Source organism: Oncorhynchus tshawytscha, linkage group LG21 (assembly GCF_018296145.1).
Source record: "Oncorhynchus tshawytscha isolate Ot180627B linkage group LG21, Otsh_v2.0, whole genome shotgun sequence".
Classification (NCBI taxonomy): domain Eukaryota; kingdom Metazoa; phylum Chordata; class Actinopteri; order Salmoniformes; family Salmonidae; genus Oncorhynchus; species Oncorhynchus tshawytscha.
Window position 1 is genome coordinate 13,046,805 of NC_056449.1, and position 19,081 is coordinate 13,065,885.

The 19,081-nt window shown below is 41.8% G+C and overlaps 1 protein-coding gene across 1 annotated transcript in view; it reads left to right on the forward strand.

Annotated features, from left to right (window-relative positions):
* Positions 1 to 3,917: 3,917 nt before the first annotated feature.
* LOC112220967 (catenin delta-1) overlaps positions 3,918 to 19,081 on the forward strand; it is a gene marked incomplete at its 5' end in the record, with an annotated part of 37,331 nt that continues 22,167 nt past the window's right edge. Inside the window, one exon of the mRNA XM_024382988.2 lies at positions 3,918 to 3,932. Coding sequence (XP_024238756.2) covers positions 3,918 to 3,932 — 15 coding nt within the window. The remainder of the gene's footprint in view (positions 3,933 to 19,081) is intronic.

Here is a 19,081-nt window from a genome sequence, read left to right on the forward strand (position 1 = left end):
AGAGATGTTTGTCCTTCTGGAAGGTTCTACCATCTCCAGAGAGGAACTTTAGAGCTCTGTCAGAGTGACCATCAGGTTCTTGGGCACCTCCCTGACCAAGGCCCGTCTTCCCCGATTGCTCAGTTTGGCCGAGCGGCCAGCTCTAGGAAGAGTCTTGGTGGTTCCAAACTTCTTCCATTAAAGAATTATGGAGGCCACTGTGTTCTTAGATCTTCAATGCTGCAGAAATGTTTTGGTACCCTTGCCCAGATCTGTGCCTTGACACAATCCTGTCCCAGAGCTCTATGGACAATTCCTTCGATCACATGGCTTGGTTTTTGCTCTGACATGCACTGTCAACTGTGGAACTTTATATAGACAGCTGTGTGCCTTTCCAAATCATGTCCAATCAATTGAGTATACCACAGGTGGGCTCCAATCAAGTTGTAGAAACAGCTCAAGGATTGTCAATGGAAACAGGATGCACCTGAGCTCAATTTTGAGTCTCATAACAAAGGGTCTGAATATTTATGTAAATAAGGTATGTTTTAATGTTTTATTTTTAAAACATTTACAAAAACGTGTTTTTGCTTTGTCATTATGGGGTTTTGTGTGTAGATTGCTGAGGATTTTTTTAAACATTTAATTTTAGAATAAGTAACAAGATGTGGAAATCAAGCTGTCTGCTGAATTCTTTCCATAGTCACTGTATATAACAGTAAACAGTTGTTTGTAGTTTTACCTCTAGAGTGCAGCATTGCCTCCTTTTAGCAATTTTGTACTGTGGTTTTTAGCCTAGAGACTCTTCACCGTCATGGGGGTCTCTTCAGGAATCTTCAGGAAATTGGGACATTCCTTACATTGTTGGGGGGTGAGTCTCGGACATTTCACAACTTCAACATCAAGTTTTGAACCCATCCCAATTGAATAAATATATATATACAGTGGGGCAAAAAAGTATTTAGTCAGCCACCAATTGTGCAAGTTCTCCCATTTAAAAAGATGAGAGGGGCCTGTAATTTTCATCATAGGTACAGTTCAACTATGACAGACAAAATTAGAAAAAATAATCCAGAAAATCACATTGTAGGATTTTTTATGAATTTATTTGCAAATTATGGTGGAAAATAAGTATTTGGTCACCTACAAACAAGCAAGATTTCTGGCTCTCACAGACCTGTAACTTCTTCTTTAAGAGGCTCCTCTGTCCTCCACTCGTTACCTGTATTAATGGCACCTGTTTGAACTTGTCCACAACCTCAAACAGTCACACTCCAAACTCCACTATGGCCAAGACCAAAGATCTGTGAAAGGACACCAGAAACAAAATTGTAGACCTGCACCAGGCTGGGAAGACTGAATCTGCAGTAGGTAAGCAGCTTGGTTTGAAGAAATCAACTGTGGGAGCAATTATTAGGAAATGGAAGACATACAAGACCACTGATAATCTCCCTCAATCTGGGGCTCCACGCAAGATCTCACCCCGTGGGGTCAAAATGATCACAAGAACGGTGAGCAAAAATCCCAGAACCACACGGGGGACCTAGTGAATGACCTGCAGAGAGCTGGGACCAAAGTAACAAAGCCTACCATCAGTAACACACTACGCCACCAGGGACTCAAATCCTGCAGTGCCAGTCAAATCAAATCAAATCAAATTTTATTTGTCACCCATGGTTAGCAGATGTTAATGCGAGTTAGCGAAATGCTTGTGCTTCTAGTTACAATGCAGTCCCCCAGGCCCAGGCCCGTCTGAAGTTTGCTAGAGAGCATTTGGATGATCCAGAAGAAGACTGGGAGAATGTCATATGGTCAGATGAAACCAAAATATAACTTTTTGGTTAAAACTCAACTCGTTGTGTTTGGAGGACAAAGAATGCTGAGTTACATCCAAAGAACACCATACCTACTGTGAAGCATCGGGGTGGAAACATCATGCTTTGGGGCTGTTTTTCTGCAAAGGGACCAGGACGACTGATCCGTGTAAAGGAAAGAATGAATGGGGCCATGTATCGTGAGATTTTGAGTGAAAACCTCCTTCCATCAGCAAGGGCATTGAAGATGAAACGTGGCTGGGTCTTTCAGAATGACAATGATCCCAAACACACTGCCCGGGCAACGAAGGAGTGGCTTCGTAAGAAGCATTTCAAGGTCCTGGAGTGGCCTAGCCAGTCTCCAGATCTCAACCCCATAGAAAATCTTTGGAGGGAGTTGAAAGTCCGTGTTGCCCAGCAACAACCCCAAAACATCACTGCTCCAGAGGAGATCTGCATGGAGGAATGGGCCAAAATACCAGCAACATTGTATGAAAACCTTGTGACCTCTGTCATTGCCAACAAAGGGTATATAACAAAGTATTGAGATAAACTTTTGTTATTGACCAAATACTTATTTTCCACCATAATTTGCAAATAAATTCATTAAAAATCCTACAATGTGATTTTCTTGATTTTTTTCCCCCTCATGTTGTCTGTCATAGTTAAAGTGTACCTATGGTGAAAATTACAGGCCTCTCTCATCTTTTTAAGTGGGAGAACTTGCACAATTGGTGGCTGACTAAATACTTTTTTGCCCCACTGTATATATATATATATATATTTTTTTTTTAAATGTGCATTCAGTTGGATATTTGTGGAGATTTCTAGTGTGCTTTGTGCTCCTGACTGTTCATTCTGCAACCTGTGACACCATTGCTTGGGCGGAATCTTGTTCGGCCAACTGTTATCCGTATTTACGGTATATAAAAAAAATCTATCTGTTATGCCCGCCCTCTAGCCCCTATGTATTCGTCCCGTTGCTTTGCTCCGACCGAGTTTGACCGAGAAACCAGGAAAGAAGAAGAAGAAAATGAAACGGGGATAAAATAAATACGTTAGGAAGAGGCCGAGAATACGAGACGGATATGTAAGTAAAATAAAATATACAAGCCTATTGAATGGATCGTTTGGCAGTGTTTTACTTCGCAAACCGCAGTGTCGTCAAGGAGTGGTCACTGGGGCACAGATCAGCACGACTTTTCCAATGCCCGTGATTGGGTTTAAAACGCCCAAATTCCGCTCTACACGGATAGCCAGCTTGAAGTCTGTCTAGTAGGCCAGTGTCTACCACAAGTGGAGGCGGAGGACCTATTATCTAGCTAGCTACCAAACATTTTAACCAGCGTGCAAAGGTTCGTTTAAATTCAAACTCAAGACTGCTCGGTGTGTTAGCAACTAACGTTAGCTTGCCAGCTAGTTTCTGCTAATCTAGGCACACCATGGATGGTTAGTAAACTGGTTAGCTAGTCTAACAAGCTAGCCAGCTAACGATAACTTTGTTAGCTAATCCTCTTGTTAGCTAACTGGTCAACTAAACGAACTAGCCCGCGAGTTTTAGAAATAAACTTGCTGCATCCTTGTAACGTTAATTCATAACTAGCTAGCTGACGGTATTCCATTGGTTTTATTTGCTCAACGTAGCTAGTTACTGTGAACTAGATGTGTTTGGATGAAAACCCATCTGAAAATCCAGGTAGCCATCGTTCCCCGAATGCCCATGCACCGACTGATCTTTTGTTTGAATTTGACATAATCCTGGCCTCAATCGAACTCATTCAACTGGCTGTTAAACCTATCAATTTAAGCAAAATAACATTTGTAGGTACAAAAAAAATCTAAACACTTATTTTGGCACGATTGCTATATGAATGCTCTTGCTGACTAACAATAATAGCTAGCGAAGTGTTTTTCGTGTTACTATGGCTGGTTGATCAAAAATACCTTTTTGGTTTGTGCAACTCATTAATTTTACTAGTCACTATGCAAGACTGGAGTGTTTAACTTAAAATATTCACTGTTAAACCTTCGTGGTAACTTCTATGTTCTTGTCGTTTTAGTGTCTGAAGTGTGGTGACAACAGCCCCACTTCAAACGAGGGGACAAGCAAGCATACAGTATTGACTACACCTGACACAGGTAAGGGTGGTTGAGTTGTCCCATATTTTCTCCCCATGTGAAGGATTCTAAGACAAACCAAAGCCTGAACTAAGAACAAGTTCTCCCTCGACCATATTTAATTAGATGTGTTTGCTATTGCCTTTGGTTGTTTTTGTCATTACCAGTTATTTATACAATGTGTATGGTTGCATATAACTGTTGTAGTGGTTCGGGTGGTCTTCAAGTTGAATTCCCCCAACAGGTGTTTTCCCCCTGTCAGCTAACCTGTTCTGGTGGTTCCTGAGTGGACTTGTTTTGTTAGGGAAAAGGTTGGGCGGGATGAACTGTCGACATGTGCTTTGAATAAGAAGGATCCAACCCCAAGGATCCAATTGGGTTGTAATTATTGGCATTTGTATTTCATGTCTAGCCAAGGAAGCCAGTTAAGTCACTGTTTGTTCCTTGTTCATGTGAGGTGATGTTGGAATTAATTTGGGTATATCAGTCAAGTCTGGTGCAGGTGTTTCTCAGTCTGATAACAGTCAACAAGGGAACTCCCTGAGACTGTCACTGTGATGCAGTGCAGGTGGAACAGGAGAACACCGAGTGTGTCTGTGTACACTAACAGACCATGTTTTAGTTGTTGTTTAGTAGCTGAGGTTGTTGATATTCTACAGGTGATGTTTGTGTGTCCAGATGAGTTGTCTAGAGGTTATAGTCTTTAAAGCAATCAAATTATATTTGTCAATGCTTCGTAAACGGGTGTAGACGAACAGTTAAATGGTTACTTACGAGCCCAACACAGTAAAAAATGTATATGTAAAAAATAATAACATAAAGAATAAATACACAATGAATGATGATAACTTGGCTTTAAACATGGGGTACCAGTACTGAGTCGATGTGAAGGGGTACGAGGTAGATATGTACATATAGATAGGGTAGGGGTAAAATGACCAAGCAACAGGATAGATAATGAACAGTAGCAGCAGGGAATGTGGTGAGTCAAGTGTTAGTGCAAAGAGGGTCAATGCAGGTAGTCTGGGTAGCTATTTGGTTAACTATTTAGTAGTCTTATCACTTGGTGGTAGAAGCTGTAGAGGGTCCTGTTGGTTCCAGAATTGGTGCATCGGTGCAGTAGCAGAGAGAACAGTCTATGACTTGGGTGGCTGGAGTCTGACCATTTTTAGGCACTAGCCCTCACCGGGAGAGATCCAGGCTCTTCGCTGGCCATGGCAGAACACTGACATTCCTATTTTGCCTGCAATGACAACAAGCTCAGTCCGATGATGCTGTGACACACCTCCCCAGATCGTAACGGATCCTCCACCTCCAGCTAGATCCCGCTCCAGAGTACAGGCCTTGGTGTAACGCTCATTCCTTCGACGATAAACGTGAATCCAACCATCTCCCCTGGTTAGACAAAACCACGACTCGTCAGTGAAGAGCACCTTTTGCCAGTCCTGTGTGGTCCAGCGACGGTGGGTTTGTGCCCATAGGCGACATTGTTGCCGGTGATGTCTGGTGAGGACCTGCCTTACAACAGTCCTACAAGCCCTCAGTCCAGCTTCTCTCAGCCTATTGCGGACAGTCTGAGCACTGATTGAGGGATTGTGCATTCCTGGTGCAACTCAGGCGGCAGTTGCCTACCTGTCCCACAGGTGTGATGTTTGGATGTACCGATCCTGTGCAGGTGTTACACATGGTCTGTCACTGGAAGGATGATCAGCTGTCCGTCCTGTAGCACTGTCTTAGGCGTCTCACAGTACGGACATTGCAATTTATAGCCCTGGCCACATCTGCAGTCCTCATATGCCTCCTTGCAGCATGCCTAAGGCACATTCACGCAGATGAGCAGGGACCCTGTGCATCTTTCTTTCGGTGTTTTTCAGTCAGCAGAAAGGCCTCTTTAGTGTCCTAAGTTTTCAAAACGGTGACCTTAATTGCCTACCATCTGTAACCAGTTAGTGTCTTAACGACCGTTCCACAGTTGCATGTTCATGAATTGTTTATGGTTCATTGAACAAGCATGGGAAACGATGTTTAAACCCTTTACAATGAACATCTGTGAATTGTTTTGAATTAAGGATAATCTTAGAAAGACAGGGTCCTGAGTTCTTCAAAGTAAATAAGGCATACTTTTATGTCTGCTGAATACCAGGAATCTATCACTTACAAGTGCCGTCAGAAAGTATTCACCCCTTTTTCCACATTGTGTTACATCCTGAATTTAAAATGGGATAAATGTATTTTTTTCCACTGGCTTACGCACGATACCCCGTAATGTCAAGGTGAATGTTATTTGAAAAGGGCATCGATTGGTTAAATTATAAAAAAATAACAAAGCAGACATTGAATATCCCTTTGAGCATGGTGAAGTTTATTACACTTTGGTTGGAGTATCAACACACCCTGTCACTGTAAAGATAAACATCCTTCCTAACTCCGTAGCCGGACAGGAAGGATACAGCTCAGGGCTTTCACCATGAGGCCAATGGTTACTGTAAAACAGTTAGAGTTTAATGGCTATGATATACTGAGTGTGGATTAACAACATTGTAGTTACTCCACAATACTTCCTAATTGACAGCGAAAAGGAAGCCTGTACAGAATAAATATTCCACAACTTGCATCCTGTTTGCAACTAAGCAAAGTAATACTGCAAAAAATGTTCCCAGGCAATTCACCTTTTTCCTGAATACAAAGTGTTTTTTTGTGGCAAATCCAATACTACACATTACTGATTACCACTCCATATTTCCAAGCATACAGTGCATTCGGAAAGTAACCTCTTGACCTTTTCCACATTTTGCTACATTACAGCCTTCTAAAATGTATTTAAACATTTTTTTACAAACGTCCTGAGCGCTCTAGAGCAGGTTCTCATTTAAGGATCTCCTTCCCGTGATCCTGACTTGTCTCTCAGTCCCTGAAAAACATCCCCACAGCATGATGCTGCCACCACCATGCTTCATTGTAGGGATGGAAACCACTGTTCTTTGGGACCTTTAATGCTGCAGACATGTTTTTGTGCCCTTCCCCAGATCTGTGCCTCGACACAATCCTGTCTCGGAGCTCTACAGACTATTCCTTCGACCTCATTGCTTGGCTTTTGCTCTGGCATGCACTGTCAACTGTGGGACCTTATATAGACAGGTGTGTGCCTTTCCAAATCATGTCCAATCATTTGAATATACCACAAGTGGACTCCAGTCAAGTTGTAGAAACATCTCAAAGATGATCAATGGAAACCGGATGTACCTTACTCAAAATTGAGCACTCATAGCAAAGGATATGAATGCTTATGTAAATAAGGTGTTTATTTTTAATACATTTGCAAACATTTCTAAACCTGTTTTCACTTTCTCAGTATGGGGTATTGTGTGTAGTTTGAGAATTAAAATCCATTTTAGAATAACACTAATGTAACAAATGTGAGAAATGGGAAGGTGTCTGAATACCTTTTCGTGCGAAGGCACTGTAGTAGCGGCTTCATGTTACATGAATGCTTGTAATCGTTAAGGACTTGGGAGTTTGTTAGGATAAAGAAGAAACGGAATGGCGCTAAGCGCTGGCAAAACCCCTAGAGGATAACCTGGTTGTCTGCTTTCCACCAAACACTGGGAGATGTGTTCACGTTTTTCAGCAGGACAATAACCTAAAACACAATGTCAAATCTACACTGTAGTTGCTTAGCAAGACAGTGAATGTTCCTGGGTGGCCAAGTTTTGACTTAAATCTATGGAAAGACCTGAAAATGATGGTTTAGCAATGATCTATAACCAGAATTTTGTAAATAAAAATGGGCTAATGTTGCACAATCCAGTTGTGGAAAGCTCTTAGAGACGTACCCAGAAAGACTCACAGCTGTAATCGATTCCAAATGGGATTCTACAAAGTATTGACTCAAGGGTTTGAATACTTATGTCATTTAGATTTCTGTATTTCATTTTCCATAAATTTGCTAGAATGTCAAAACGTGTTTTCACTTTGTCATTATTTGGTATTGTGTGTAGATGGGTGAGGAAAAAATATATTGAATCCATTTTGAATTCAGGCTGTAACCCAAAAAATGTGGAATAAGTCAAGGGGTATGAGTACTTTCTGAAGGCAATGTAGGCCATGTTTTTTCAGGTAGAGAGCTCACAAAGCAACTGCTTTCCAGCCCTCTAGATTGCACGTTCTCATCTCTAGTCCACACCTATTATTATAGCTTAGTGCTCAGCAGACTGGACAAGTAGGCGGGCACCCAATGATTATGGTCATTGTAGTTTAGTGCAGAAAACATGGTAATTAATTGTGGAGAATTTGCATGTTGGTAACTACTACATCAATCAGATCAAGCCTGAAATGTGAGATCTCTATAGAAACTGTGCATTGATCACACAGAAAAAAACTCATAATTAAACGGACGTCAGGCTAATTAGTTGTTTCAACCAAAAAGTAACCAAGATTTCGGGTTAATAACTAATGCATGAATGCTACGCTGTATTCTGATGTCTCCTGGCTAGGGTGAGTCACATTGACTGCTGCAGAATCAGACAGGATGATATGACCCGTGGTGTGTCAGTGTTGTATCAGGCCTATGTGCGTCTGAGTGCACATGTATTCTTTATCATTGAGCCTAAGGCGCTCTGCTTTTATCTGCTGACATGGTGACCTAGAGATATTGACGTCAGTGCAGTTGAGGTAATGGTTGGTTGTTGCAGTAGCATCCGCTTTTTCTTCCTCTTACAGGTTTTATTGATTAGTTTACTTCCTCAACACGAGTGGGAGGGCGGTTAGGGGTGAAGGTAGAAGCCTCAAAATCATAGATGGAAGCGAAAGAACAGTGACCATAGGTAGTGGCAGCGAGATTAGTGGCAACTTTGTACTGTTGCTATACCCCATAGTCCAGCCAAGGTCAGTGAATTAAGAGAACTTAGCTTGAAGAGCTGAATCGGGTGTGGAACAAAGGCTTGTGCGCACCCTGCTGCTTATCTTCAGTGAAGACCACTCATGTCTTCATTCATCCCTAAAGGAGAATCCATAACATCCTGTTTCTTAGGAAGGGAATGGTGGGGGGGGGCAGCAACGTTATTGTTCAGTGATACTCACAGCTGACTTCCGATAGGCTTCAAGGCTAAAATATCTTACTACTTACTTGGAAAGGGTATGATGCAGCGGTAAGTCGACTAGGAATCTGCTTAAAGCGACATAGAGATTTTTAAATTTTTTTTATCTACAGTTGAAGTTGGAAGTTTACATACACTTTAGCCAAATACATTTAAATTCAGTTTCACAATTCCTGACATTTAGTCCTGGTAAATATTCTCTGTCTTAGGTCAGTTAGGATCACCACTTTATTTTAAGAATGTAAAATGTCAGAATAATAGTAGAGAATTATTTATTTAATCATATTCCCAGTGGGTCAGAAGTTTGCATACACTCAATTAGTATTTGGTAGCATTGCCTTTAAATTGTTGGGTCAAATGTTTTCTATAGGATTGAGTCAGGGTTTTGTGATGGCCACTCCAATACCTTGACTTTGTTGTCCTTAAGCCATTTTGCCACAACTTTGGAAGTATGCATGGGTTCATTGTCCATTTGGAAGACCAATTTGCGACCAAGCTTTAACTTCCTGACTGATGTCTTCACATGTTGCTTCAATATATCCACATCATTTTCCTACCTCATGAATGTTATAAGCAGCCAGCTTGCTTCATCTGGCTAGTGAGGCTCAACCTGACTGGGTTATGTGTTGTGAAGCTAGCCACAATAGCTGACTTTGCGGTTAGCTTTTAAAATAAAACTATGTAATTGACAGTGATGCAAATGAATACAAATTGTAAAATTGCCATACCTTTTATTTTGAAGGCTAACCGAAAAGTCCACTATTGTGGCTTATTCTTGTTGTGGCTAGTTTCACATAGATGGGTCCGGACACCATTAACTTCTCAAATCAAATTTTATTTGTCACATACGCATATTTAGCAGATGTTAATGCGAGTATCGCGAAATGCTTGTGCTTCTAGTTCCGACAATGCAGTAATAACCAACGAGTAATCTAACCTAACAATTTCACAACAGCTACGTTATACACAAGTGTAAAGGGATGAAGAATATGTACATAAAGATATATGAGTGAGTGATGGTACAGAACGGCATAGGCAAGATGCAGTAGGTGGTATAGAGTACAGTATATACATATGAGATGAGTAATGTAGGGTATGTAAACATTATATTAAGTGGCATTGTTTAAAGTGGCTAGGGATGCATTTTTTTACATGTATGGCAGCAGCCACTCGATGTTAGTGGTGGCTGTTAAACAGTCTGATGGCCTTGAGATAGAAGCTGTTTTTCAGTCTCGGGCCCTGCTTTGATGCACCTGTACTGACCTTGCCTTTGGGATGATAGCAGGGTGAACAGGCAGTGGCTCGGGTGGTTGTTGTCCTTGATGATCTTTATGGCCTTCCTGTGACATCGGGTGATGTAGGTGTCCTGGAGGGCAGGTAGTTTGCCCCCGGTGATGCGTTGTGCAGACCTCACTACCCTCTGGAGAGCCTTACGGTTCTGGGTAGAGCAGCTGCCGTACCAGGAGGTGATACAGCCCGACAGGATGCTCTCGATTGTGCATCTGTAAAGGTTTGAGTGTTTTTGGTGACAAGCCAAATTTCTTCAGCCTCCTGAGGTTGAAGAGGCGCTGCTGCACCTTCTTCACCACGCTGTGTCTGTGGGTGGACCAATTCAGTTTGTCCGTGATGTGTACACCGAGGAACTTAAAAGTTACTACTCTCTCCACTACTGTCCCGTCAATGTGGATAGGGGGGTGCTCCCTCTGCTGTTTCCTGAAGTCCACAATCATCTCCTTTGTTCTGTTGAGAGGTTATTTTCCTGACACCACACTCCGAGGGCCCTCACCTCCTCCCTGAAGGACGTCTCGTTGTTGTTGGTAATCAAGCCTACCATTGTAGTGTCGTCTGAAAACTTTATGATTGAGTTGGAGGCGAGCATGGCCATGCAGTCGTGGGTGAACAGGGAGTACAGGAGAGGGCTCAGAATGCACCCTTGTGGGGCCCCATTGCTGAGGATCAGCAGGGTGGAGATGTTGTTACCTACCCTCACCACCTGGGGGCGGGCCGTCAGGAAGTCCAGTACCCAGTTGCACTGGGCGTGGTCGAGACACAGGGTCTTGAGCTTGATGACGAGGGTCATCAAGCTCGAGGGTACTATGGTGTTAAATGCTGAGCTGTAGTTGATGAACAGCATTCTCACATAGGTATTCCTCTTGTCTAGATGGGTTAGGGCAGTGTGGTTGTGATTGCGTCGTATGTGGAACTATTGGGGCAGTAAGCAAATTGGAGTGGGTCTAGGGTATCAGGTAGGGTGGAGGTGATATGGTCCTTGACTAGTCTCTCAAAGCACTTCATGATGACGGAAGTGAGTGCTACGTGGTGGGGCGGTAGTCGTTTAGCTCCGTTACCTTAGCTTTCTTGGGAACAGGAACAATGGTGGCCCTCTTGAAGCATGTGGGAGCAGCAGACTGGGATAAGGATTGATTGAATATGTCTGTAAACACACCAGCCAGCTGGTCTGCGCATGCTCTGAGGAAGCGGCTGGCGATGCTGTCTGGGCCTGCAGCCTTGCGAGGGTTAACACGTTTAAATGTTTTAATCACGTCGGCTGCAGTGAAGGAGAGTCTGCAGGTTTTGGTAGCGGGCCGTGTCAGTGGCACTGTATTGTCCTCAAAGCGAGCAAAGAAGTTCTTTAGTCTGTCTGGGAGCAAGACATCCTGTTCCGTGACGGTGCTGGTTTTCTTTTTTATATTATAATGTGTGATTGACTGTAGACCCTGCCACATACCTCTTGTGTCTGAGCCGTTGAATTGCGATGGGCACCGTCCCACCTGGCCAACATCCTGTGAAATTGCAGAGCGCGAAATTCAAATGACCGTATTATAAATATTTATAAAATCACAAGTCAAATACATCAAAATTAAGCTTTACTTCTTGTTAACCTCTCTGGGATAGGTGGGATGCAATCGTCCCACCTGGCCAATAGCTAGGGAAAATATAGCCAAATTCAAATAAAATACTATAAAAATCAAATTTTCAGTAAATCACACATGCAAGATAGCAAATTAAAGCTACACTCGTTGTGAATCCAGCCAACATGTCAGATTTCAAAAAAGGCTTTTCGGTGAAAGTATAAAATGCTATTATCTGATGATAGCATAACAGTAAACATTGAGAGAGTAGCATATTTCAACCCTGCAGGCGCGACACAAAACACAGAAATAAAAATATAATTCATGCCTTACCTTCGATGAACTTCTTTTGTTGGCACTCCAATATGTCCCATAAACATCACAAATGGTCCTTTTGTTCGATTAATTCCGTCGACATATATCCAAGATATATTTCATTTCCATTTTATTTGGCGCGTTTTGATCCAGAAAAACATTAGTTCCAACTTGCGCAACGTGACTACAAAATATCTCAAAAGTTACCTGTAAACTTTGCCAAAACATTTCAAACTACTTTTGTAATACAACTTTAGGTATTTTTAAACGTAAACAATCGATCATATTGAAGACTGGATGCGCCTCGATCAAAAAGTACACATGAATTGACTCTCGTTCTGAGCTGTGCTACTTCTTCATTACACAGAGGAAAAAGCTCAACAATTTCTACAGACTGGTGACATCCAGTGGAAGCGGTAGGAACTGCAGGAAAGTCGATTAGAAATCTGGATTCCCCATGAAAACTCACTGAAAAGACAGTGACCCCCCCAAAAAAAATCTGAATGGTTTGTCCTCAGGGTTTTGCCTGCTAAATAAGTTCTGTTATACTCAGACATGATTCAAACAGTTTTAGAAACTTCACGAAAGTCAGAAATAGCGATATAAAAAGACTTACCTTTGATCTTCTTCTGTTGGCACTCCAAAAGGTCCCAGTTACATCACAAATGGTCCTTTTGTTTGATAATGTCCTTCTTTATATCCATACAAACTCAGTTTAGCTGGCGCGCTTCAGTCAATAATCGACCCAGTTTCCCATTCATCCAAAATGTTACTAATAAACTTTTCCAAACAACGTTTATAATCAAACCTAAGGTACCCTAATACGTAAATAAACAATAAAATTTAAGACGGAGAATCGTTATGGTCTTTCCCGGAGAAAAATACCAAAGAACGCGCTCTCTTCCATGCGCTTGGAAACACTACAGCCAAAATGGGAGCCACCTAGAAAAACTTCAGTTTCTGGCTAATTTTTTCAAAAAACCAGCTGGAAACTCTTTCTAAAGAAAATATGGGGCATCTGCCAAAAATGTCATATCAGTGCGTCATTAACCTATGTGATTCGTGTAGATCTGATGAGAAGTTTGGGCAGGGGGCTTGGCTTTGAATCACACTTCTGGCTGTAAGCAAACGAGTGCTGTGCGTTTGGAAAAATACTGGCTGTATCCAAGGCTCAGCCAGTCGTTCATATAACTGAATGCAGCACACTACTGAAGAGCGAATAGACAACCACTGTGCTAGTTACAGCATCAGCACCTCATGAGCTATAGAGGTGAAAGGAACACCACACACTTTCCCTATTTCTCACTTTTTCAATACAGTGGATGAAAAGGGGTATGCCAGGTGTACTCTCTGCCTGAAAGAGATCAATTATGCCAACAAAGTGTATCATGCTCTGCTGGCACATTGTAGAACAGATGTCCACAGGCAGAAGGTGCACAATGTAATAATGTGCAGTGTAGCCCAAAGATATGGCTTGTCGTGTTGCAGTTGACAGTAACACGTGTGAGTGAGGGGGATTATTACTTTTTTTTTTTTTTTTTTTTTTTACTCAGTCATTGTTTGTTTTTTTGCACACATGTAGCCTTGTGCACTTGATCGTCTACTATAGTGGCCATTATAATAGAGCAAAAAGAATGCCCTTTTGTTTAATTATATTTCTACTTTAAGATGTTTTTTCCCAAGTGCAATATTTAGGTTGGTGTGTGTGGTCACAAGTGTTCTATCATAAAGGCTGTCATGGCTAATTGCAATATTAGTGGGTTTTTTCCTCAATACTTAATCGTCATTTGCAGTAAAGTCTAGGCAACTAATAACATTGGATCGCTCTCTTTACATTTTTTAAACTGTGAGTTAGGTTCCCATGAACCACTTGATATTTTTCTTGTTTAATTAGTTAACCTGCATTTCCCCCAAACAGGGATTGTTTTTGCATGTTTCGGTGCAACAGTGTTGCCTTTTTGGGCCCTCACCAGTTTGCATCCCTGTCTTCAACACCAAGTTTATGTAGCTATGTCTAAATCTGGCCTCTATACAAGGGACAATATTGAACAATTTCAATTGCACAACATTTTATAAATTCAATACAAATATTGAAAACATTTAAGGGGAACTGAAAGGTGTGCAACATGATGGATGATTGAAGCAGAGGCAAAATCAGTAAGTTCAGCCCCCCTTAAACACACACAGCCTAAACCGCACTCTAACGCTTTCACACTTGTGCTCACTCTCACAAACTTCTCATTGTTCCAGTGGCCTCCCAAACCAACAGCTGCGAATTCCCCACTCTCTGTGGTTTACACTCAGACACGCAGACCCACACACCAATGAACAAAAAAAAAAACATGCTCAAACACTCACACATTCCTTATTTGTAAATGATGACAAACATTTGGATTTGAGTGGTAATGATAGGTTTCACGAAATGAAGGAGACTGTGTGGAATGCCAGACTTGGTTTTGCTCACTTTGTGAATGGGTCACTGTGACCCAGGCTTGCCTTGAGATGTTACTGTCTCCATATTGAACCCACAGTTCTACTACGGTTTGTTGTGTCTTAACTAGGGACTTTAGTAGCGATTTGAGCCGACACAGTCTGAGGAATGTAAGCTTCACTTTATTTTATTCAGCACTCCTTATCTTCTCTCTACTCCTCCCCTCTTTCTCTCCTGGCTGTAGGGTAGATAACAACAGTTCGGTGCTGTTGTACTGCGTCTTCCCATATAAGGGCATGTGTTACTGGACAAGAATTTGTGCAGGTGGGCAGTGGCCTTTGGCTGTGTGTTTGTTAAAATGATGTCATCCATCCTCATCACTTCTTCACACCCCTCATCTCTGATTCCTGAACCCCTCTATTCCAAAATAAAGCAACCGGCTTGAAATTTTCATCCCTTTTTTAAACAATAGAAATTTTATCTCTAGCTGCCTCTTTTGCCCCTGTCTGTCATCCATCCTATTTTTTTTTTTCTATATATATATTTTTTCACCTCCACCATTCCTCTTCTGGAGAAGCAGAGCAAAAAGCAACAAGGAAGTGGGAATTGGCCTGTAATAGACGTGGAATGGGATTTGTGTGTGTGTGTGGTGAGTCATCAGACAGGAGCCGACGAGGCAGCTAGAGGTACTATTTCTATTGTTTAAAGGGCAGTTCTACTCAGTGATGTCATCACATTCCATGCTGGCCTGATCTCTACCCTTGCTCTCTGTGGCTCGGACACTTTCTCTCACACTATTTTCCTCTCATTCCTCTTCTTTCTCGTTCTCACACACTCATTCCCCCACAGGTGAAACTGTGAGTCAGCCCCCCCCTTCCCATTTCACAATACACCTCTGTTCCTCCTTTCACCTTTTTACCCTGTTGTCAGCACCTCTCGCTCTTTCAGTTCAATTTCAGTTTAAGGGGCTTTATTGGCATGGGAAACAATGTTTACATTGCCAAGCAAGTGAAATGGATAACACAAAAGTGAAATAAGCTAAAAATTAACAGTAAACATTACACAAGTTTCAAAAGAAAAGACATTTCAAATGTCATGTCTATATACAGCGTTGTCATGATGTGCAAAAGGGAAAATAAATATAGGTTGTATTTACAATGGTTTGTTCTTCACTGGTTGCCCTTTTCTTGTGGCAACAGGTCACAAATCTTGCTGCTGTGATTGTACACTGGTATTTCATCCAATAGATATTGGCTTTGTTTAATTTATTTGTGGGTCTGTAATCTGAGGGAAATATGTGTCTCTTTTGCCATACATTTGGCTGGAGGTTAGGAAGTGCAGCTCAGTTTCAACTCATTTTGTGGGCAGTGGGCACATAGGCTCTCGAAGACAGGCTGTCTGCCTTCAGCAGCCTTTCTCAATCGCTAGGCTATGCTCACTGAGTCTGTACATAGTCAAAGCTTTCCTTAATTTTGGGTCAGTCACAGTGGTCAGGTATTCTGCCCCTGTGTACTCTCTGTTTAGGGCCAAATAGCATTCTAGTTTGCTCTGTTTTTTTGTAAATGCTTTCCAATGTGTCAAGTAATTATCTTTTTGTTTCTCCTGATTTTGGTTGGGTCTAATTGTGTTTTGTGTTCCTGGATCTCTTTTGGTTCTGTTTGTGAACAGAGCTCTGGGACCAGGTTAATTTCTCTGTAGGTGATGGCTTTGTTATGGGAGGTTTGGGAATCACTTCCTTTTAGACATTTGTAGAATTTACCACCTCTTTTCTGGATTTTGATCATTAGCGGGTGTTGGTCAAATTCTGTTCTGCATGTGTTATTTGTTGTTTTATGTTGTACATGGAGGATATTTTTGCAGAATTCTGCATGCCGTCTCAATTTGATGTTTGCCCCATTTGGTGAATTCTTGGTTGGTGAGCAGACCCCAGACCTCACAACCACAAAGTGCAATGGATTCTATAACTGATTCAAGTATTTTTAGATGGATCCTAATTGGTATGTTTTTTTTAGATGACATAGGCGCTTTTTGCCTTCACACAGATCGTTCACATCTTTGGAAGTTACCTGTGGCACTTATGTTTAGGCCGAGGTTTGTAGTTTTTGTGTGTTCTAGGCCAACATTGTCTAGATGGAATTTGTGGTCCTGGCGACTGGACTTTTTTTTTTTTTTTTTTTTGGAACACCATTTTTGTCTTACTGAGATTTATGGTCAGGGCCCATCTATGAAAGGTCTGACTGAATCTATGCAGAAGATCTAGGTGCTGCGTAGGCCCTCCTTGGTTGGGGACAGAAGCACCAGATCATCAGCGAACAGACGTTTGACTTCAGATTCTAGTAGGGTGAGGCTGGGTGCTGCTGAGTTCTTGTGCCCTCCCCAATTCGTTGATATATGTTGAGGGTGGGGCTTAATCCCTGTCTCACCACCTGGTCCTGTGGAAAGACCACAGGACCAAATTGAATCAGCCTTTTTCTTAATTAAAAAAAAATCAAAGCATGAAGATATTGCTGTTTTGTTTATTAGTTAGGGTGTGCAGGGTGAATATGTGATCTGTCGTACGGTAATTTGGCAAAACTCTTGGTTGCGTTTTTCTTTTGGATTAAATGGTGTCTGTTGTAAAATGTTTAGCAACAGAATCTGCGTATTGATTACACCCCTGCCGTTTCTACTTGTAGAATTGCAATGCTCGTCAGTGGCCGAGAACTTGACTTTGAGTCAATCAGTGTATGCGCTGACAGAAGTGACAGAGGGCACTTTTCTCAGTGTAAACCACTCCCTTTTCATCAATTGTTCAAACTACAACAAAGTTGCATTGTTTTTCCCTAAAGCAAATCTTTAGGAGTTTTGTCATAGAAGAAGGAATTTTGTTAGGTTGTTAATGTGCACCTTTTCATTACTTAGCTAGCTAACATTATCTTTCTTACTGAGCCAGGAAGCACAATGCACACAACACTAAATGCTCTACCAAGCTAGCCATCTATCAAGATGAAGAAATCATTTAATTCACTCTCCATTATCCCAAACTGCTATTTCTCTTGCTATCTAATGTTAGCTAAATGGTTAGAATAGCCATTTTGTACAACATAGCTAGCTAGCTACTCCATTGACTCTCGACAGCTAACGGGTAGCTGCTTTTTAAAAATGTATTAATAAAAAAAAAAACATTTTTTACAAATCCTTTGTTTTAATGATGTTGCTAGTTATCTAGTTGTGGCTATCTGGTTAGTGTCAACCAAGGCTTATTACAAAATGGCTAGCTAGCAACGTTAGTGTAACTTGCCAGTTAGCGTACATTAGCTGCATCAGACAAGTCATACGAGCTACTGCCACCTTGTGGCCTTGAGTATTTAAAAGAAGCAAATCTGAGTTTAAAACTTAACTGACGACTCTCTGGATACAGGTGCTAAGTACCCATCGGCAGTCAGATTTCATGATATGGCTGACCCTTAAACCACAGCTCTTACTCCTGGTTTTCAGTAGCTGTTGAGAGAGGCACTAGTATACCAAGAGTCCTGTGTTTGTGTCAGACTGAAAGAGACAAATGTGGTCACCTCCGTCTCTCCCCATGCCCCTCCCTAGCATAACCGGTTTGACAGGTGTATGTCTGTGCTTGTTTGTGTGTGGAGCCTTGGTATAGTAACCTTTTTTTAAACCAGGAACCAATGGGTGGATGAATGTTTTATCAGCAGATAAGAGTAATTACTACTGTCTGAGCCTGTTTGTCTGGCTCTGATAATACTGTATTCCGTTCTATTGTGTGCTCTGAAGAGGCTGGAACGAAAAACAGTGAGGGAGAGGGATGAAAGAGGGGACGTTGACAGGGGGGGAGAGGAGGATGATAGAGATTGGTAGAGGGGGAAAAAGGAGCGAAGGGGCTTAAGGCGAGGTTGGGAGAGTGAGTGAGAAATGGGCTGGGGGAGGGATTGACGGACAGTACTGGAGGGCATTAAACAAAGGAGAGGAGATGGATCCTGGGAGTTTGTGTTCTTGTCTCTCTGCTGACGGTGTGTTTCGTCTGGCCCAGACGAGCTGCAGTCTCAACTGAGCCACAGCTACTGTACTGTTAAAGCTAGTGTAAAATAGGTGTGTGTATTGTCTGGCAGGATAGCCATTGGGCTGTTTCAACAAATGAACAGAAATCGCATTTTATTGGTCACATGCAGATGTTATTGCGGGTGTAGCAAAATGCTTGTGTTCCTAGCTCCAACAGTGCAGTATTATCTAAAAACAATTCACACACATATATAAAAGTAAATGAATGGAATTAAGAAATAAATTAGTGATGCGCCGATATGACATTTTTGGCCAATACAATATCTAATAGTTTCCTTGCCAAAAAACCTGATACCGATATTTAAAAATTTTGCAGCCTTTTTAAGAATTCTAGTACAGTTAACGCACATGGACGCAGAGGTCTAAGGCACTGCATCTCAGTGCAAGAGGCGTCACTACCATCCCTGGTTCGAATCCAAGCTG